Source organism: Nicotiana attenuata, chromosome 1 (assembly GCF_001879085.1).
Source record: "Nicotiana attenuata strain UT chromosome 1, NIATTr2, whole genome shotgun sequence".
Taxonomy (NCBI): domain Eukaryota; kingdom Viridiplantae; phylum Streptophyta; class Magnoliopsida; order Solanales; family Solanaceae; genus Nicotiana; species Nicotiana attenuata.
In genome coordinates this window covers 65434053-65439134 of record NC_031989.1, presented here as the reverse complement: position 1 = coordinate 65439134, position 5082 = coordinate 65434053, and the positions used below count along the sequence as shown (strand labels likewise).

Here is a 5082-nt window from a genome sequence, read left to right as displayed (position 1 = left end):
ATGGGGTCGTACCCTTGGGAATCGGCTCCGGTGAGCTCTCAGGGTTTCGTGGTGGTATACCAACACCTGGAACATCCCCGCCATTCTCTCCATGGTTCTCGAGATTGTCGTTCACTGAGCCACACATTTTGACCTAAAATCAAAGATCTTTGGGCAGGAAAAAGTGTGAAAGATAACTTGCGTTATGTAGTTAAACCAGCAAGAAAATAATCACTGTTATTCTTAGCCCCACGGTGGGTGCCAAACTGTTTACCGTGAAAATGATAATAACAATTAAATTTGATTTTGTGAGGTTCTAAAAATATGTGATCTATTTTTATGTCGGTTGTTCAGCAGTTGATGCTATGTGAAAGACTTAGAAACGAGATTAGTGCTTGAGAGCAAGGTGATAACCAAACCGAGTTATTAATAGTCGGAGCCTCGAGCTGGCTTATTCGAGGACCTCGAGGTCGAGTTGGGTGATCGGTTGGGAGCTATCAAGGGTAGTCGAAGGGCGACTAACAGTTATAATGAGATCAATGATGGCTGTTTATGGCCAATAATAAGCTATAAATAAAGAACAATAAATAGAACACAATGAATGTAAGCAATAAATGAAACAATGAACTCAAGAGAATATGTTAGAAAGCAGAGAGAATGTTCTTGTGTATTTAGTATTCAGAATCAGATAGATACAAAATGACAGGGATCCCTTTTATATATGAGGGGAAACCCCATCATAGTACTAATGCATTAATTACAAAAGATATGGAGATGGGACAGCTAATTGAGGTCATGATGCGGATCTGAGCATAGCTCACTAGACTTTGTCAGCTCTAGACGTGCGCCTAGGGAACTCCCCACTTTTTCATTATAACCGTTGGTCTGCACCGCCCCGTGATCGAGCGTCGGTAGGCCTCGAGGGTGAACTTCGACCACAGCCTCGAACCCGTGAAATATGCTTACGAGCCATCACAACGACGGGAAATTCGATCCTCCAATTTTACCGTATACAGATTTTGAATTATTAATAAATTATATTTGGCCACGTCGCATGTATGATTCGCGAGCGAGGGAAATTCCATTAATAATATTTGACCGCGTCGCACATATGATTCGCGAGCGGGGTATTTTCTTGTACTACTCTTATGGGATCAGGTCGTTCGCCTCGGCAGGATTTATGTACCACACTCTTATGGGATCGGGCCGTTTGCCTCGGCAGGATTTATGTACCACACTCTCATGGGAGCGGGCCGTTCGCCTCGGCAGGGTAATAGATGCATCTATGGTTCGCGCCGTTTGACCCTCGGCAGTGCACAATTCACTTTTATGTTGGATCAGGCCGTACGCCTCGGCATTTCCTATATATGTATATGTATATACTATTCTCATAGAATCGTGCGTTACATTTGGCTAGAAGCCAGTGAACCTGGGGTATTTTTCCCTGTTTTGAATTATGATAACTTCTTTAAAGAAATCCACCATAGCCAAATTTGTGCTCCAGTTACGGAGGGAACTTGTTAGCTGAAAACTTGAGTAAAATAAAGAAGAAAGGGGATATTACTATGTGTTTTATGCATGCTTATTTCATATAATTTTCCTGTTTCGTACTTATTCACTTCTTTATTGTAATGATATTACCAGACCATTAGTAAGTGTCAAAGTCGACCTCTCGTTACTACTTCTTCGAGGTTAGGCGGGATACGTACTGAGTACACATTATTTTTGTACTCATGCTACCCTTGCTGTGCATTTTTGTTGCAGAGGCGCATGTACCTCTAGTGGCCTAATGGACGTAGCAACATGGATGATATAGAGACTTAGGTGAGCTACATCACTCGAGATGACCCGCAGCCAGCAGAGTCTCTTTCAGTGTATTATATTTACTTTCTGTTCAAGTTTGTATTCCGGACAACTATTGTACTTTATTAGATTTCCTAGTAATTGCTCATGCACTTGTGACACCGGGTTCTGGGATGATTTTGGGATTGTTCAGTAATTTTGTAAAGACATCATTATATATTCAGTGGAGTTTATTATTCATTGTTTAATGTTTAGCGGAAATGATTTTGAAAATATTGAAACGGGAATTTACTAGTTAAATGGTGTTGGCTTGCCTGGCAGTGGTGTCCGGCGCCATCATGATCCTTAGTAGATTTTGGGTCGTGACAATAAACATGTTAGATAATATGAAAGCACTATGATATATCATTTCATGTTTCCCGAAAATTTATGTCTTGGAATACCAACTAATTTTCTCAACGATTAAATTTTCGTTTATTCTGCTATCGTAACTATCTTTGTAAGTCTTTGTACTTCACAACTAGAAAAATAGAAGCATGTATTTTATCATTAATTTTTAGTGCCATATATATATATATATATATATATATATATATGCAGAAACTTATATTTTTATGAATAGCAATAGCAAACGTGTATTTACATCAATATATCGTTCGGATCTACTAAACTAATACGTTTCTGATTTATTGGCATTTAGAAAGTTATTTTTAGTTTCTTTTATTGTTTCTAATTCATTTTTTTATGATAGCTTTCACTATGTCAAATTTGTTAAAACTTGAATTTGTGGCACTTGACATCTCTGGAAAGAACTATTTGTCATGGGTTCTCAATGATGAAATTCACTTAGGTGCTAAAGGTCTTGGTGATATCATTACTCAAGGTAATGAGGCATCAAGTCAGGACAAAGTGAAGGCTATAATTTTCCTTCGTCATCATCTGCATGAAGGATTGAAAGTTGAATATCTAATAGTGAAAGATCCACTTGAATTGTGGACTGGTTTGAAGGAAAGGTATGACCACCTTAAGGCGATTGTATTGCCAAAGGATCGTTATGAGTGGGTACACTTATGGTTGAAAGATTTTAAGACCGTAAGCAAGTATAACTCTGTTGTATTTAGAATAACTTCCCAATTAAAATTATGTGGAGAAGCTATAAATGATGAGGACTTGTTGGAAAAGACTCTTACGACTTTTCATGCCTCAAATATGGTATTACAACAACAATACTGTGAAAGGGGTTTCAGAAAATATTCTGAGTTGATCTCATGCCTTCTGGTGGCTGAGCAACATAATACCCTTTTGATGAATCATGATGCCCGACCCGCTGGATCCGCTCTATTTGCTGAAGCGAATGTGCTAGCAACACGTGATAAGTTTGAAAGAAAACAAAATAATTATCAGGGCCATATGAATGTACGTGGTGTGGCAAGGGACGATATAATAATCGTCATCGTGGTGGTCATTATAAACGGGAGAATAATATGGATTCTCAAAACAATCCTTCAAGAGGCAAAGGCAATAACTGTCATAGATATGGTATGAAAGGTCATTGGAAATATGAATGTCGTGCGCTTGAATATTTTTTAGGCTTTATAAAAAACTCGAACAAAAGAAAGACCAACGATATTAGAGCCTCTTCTGCTAGTGCTCCCGTGCAGTCGCACTTAACCTTTTGAAATGATGCTGAGACAAGGGCTTTAAACAAATACGATGATATTACTCATTTAGAAGTTGGAGACTTCTTTGGGATCAAAACTGAAGTTTATTCATTTTACTGGAAATACAATTATGTTGTTGCTTTTATTTCTACGTTTTAATTGTCTTGTTCTTTCTTAAATTATTTAGTTTTCAATTACCTTAAGTTATCTTATAGTGTTGTTAATTTTTTTCGTATTTCTTATGATGTACTTTTATTTTATGAAGAAAAATAAAATTTCCCAGTCTTCAGTTGGATTCAAGATGAGTAATGAAGATATATCCCTTCTGGATAGTGCTACAACTCACACTATACTAAGAAAAAATAAATATTTCTTTTATTTGGTTATGAAAAAGGCATATGTGAATACAATATCAGGTAGTACAAAATTAATTGATGGCTCGAAAGAGCGGCTATATTACTACCTGGTAGAACAATATTGGCTATAAATAATGTAGTAATATTACCTTGTATTGTAGTAAGTCTAAAAAAGACTTGTTGAGTTTCAAAGCAATTCGACAAAATAGCTACCATGTGGAGAATGCCAACGAAGGAATGGTTGAATATCTTTATATTACTACAATAAAAGCGGGGAAAAGATGTATACATGAAAAGTTACCTGCATTTTCCTCTGGCTTGTACCACACAAGTATTAGTGTGGTTGAATCACAAGCAATAGTAAACAAGAAGTTTACTGGTTCTAGGCATGACCGGTTGGGCCATCCCGGTTCTAATATGATGCGCAAAATTATCGAGAATTAATATGGACACACATTGAAGAATTAGAAGATTCTTCAATCTAAAGACTTCTCTTGTGCTGCTTGTTCTCAAGGAAAATTGGTTATTAGACCATCAATAACTAAGGTTGGGATTGAATCCCCTGCATTTCTAGAACGTATACATGATGATATATGTGGGCTCATACACCCTCCATGTGGACTGATGAAGTCCAATTCCACTACTAAAAAGTAAATGGACATGGTCGCATGCAATATAATATACCCAACTATGAGTCGGGGTCGAACCGCACAGAGAACAATATATATGCGACAAGGTGTGTAAGAGAATTATCACTTACTACGCTAAGCCAAACACTTAGAAAGAGTTTTTGAGAATATTTATGTCTAAATGCGAAAATGTAAATTGACCTAGAAAGCAAGTAAAATGATCAATGGCTACAAGCATGGATGCATTGGGAATTACACTCAAAGTAACGATCCAATGTATTTCACGATTTTACAAATATGAGCGAGTTTATGTTAATTATCCTCGGGTAATAATTCTTTATTAGCTTCTTCCGAATACTAACAAAACTTCCTAACTGAATTAACCCTAAAACAATTAAGAGATTAAGCACACCCAAACATGGTTACAAGTAGTTCAATCCTATCCCTAGGTAGAATCTATAAAGTGAGGGTTAACGCCTCAAGTTCTTGTTGATTAATCTTTTCCAACCCCAAATCATCTTTTCCAAAATTAATTCGAAGTTAATGGGCGAGTCCTAATGTTAGCTAATCCCTTTGGAAATATTAAAGAACAAGAATAGTTACAGAAACAATAACTCACTTCAATATAAATATAAATCGTTCAATACATAAGCA

General features: G+C 36.8%; 1 protein-coding gene across 1 annotated transcript; it reads left to right on the top strand.

Annotated features, from left to right (window-relative positions):
• On the top strand, nucleotides 2542-3327 carry LOC109236871. Its single transcript, XM_019403102.1, has one exon. The coding sequence runs from the start codon at nucleotides 2542-2544 to the stop codon at nucleotides 3325-3327; it is 786 nt and encodes a 261-aa protein (XP_019258647.1).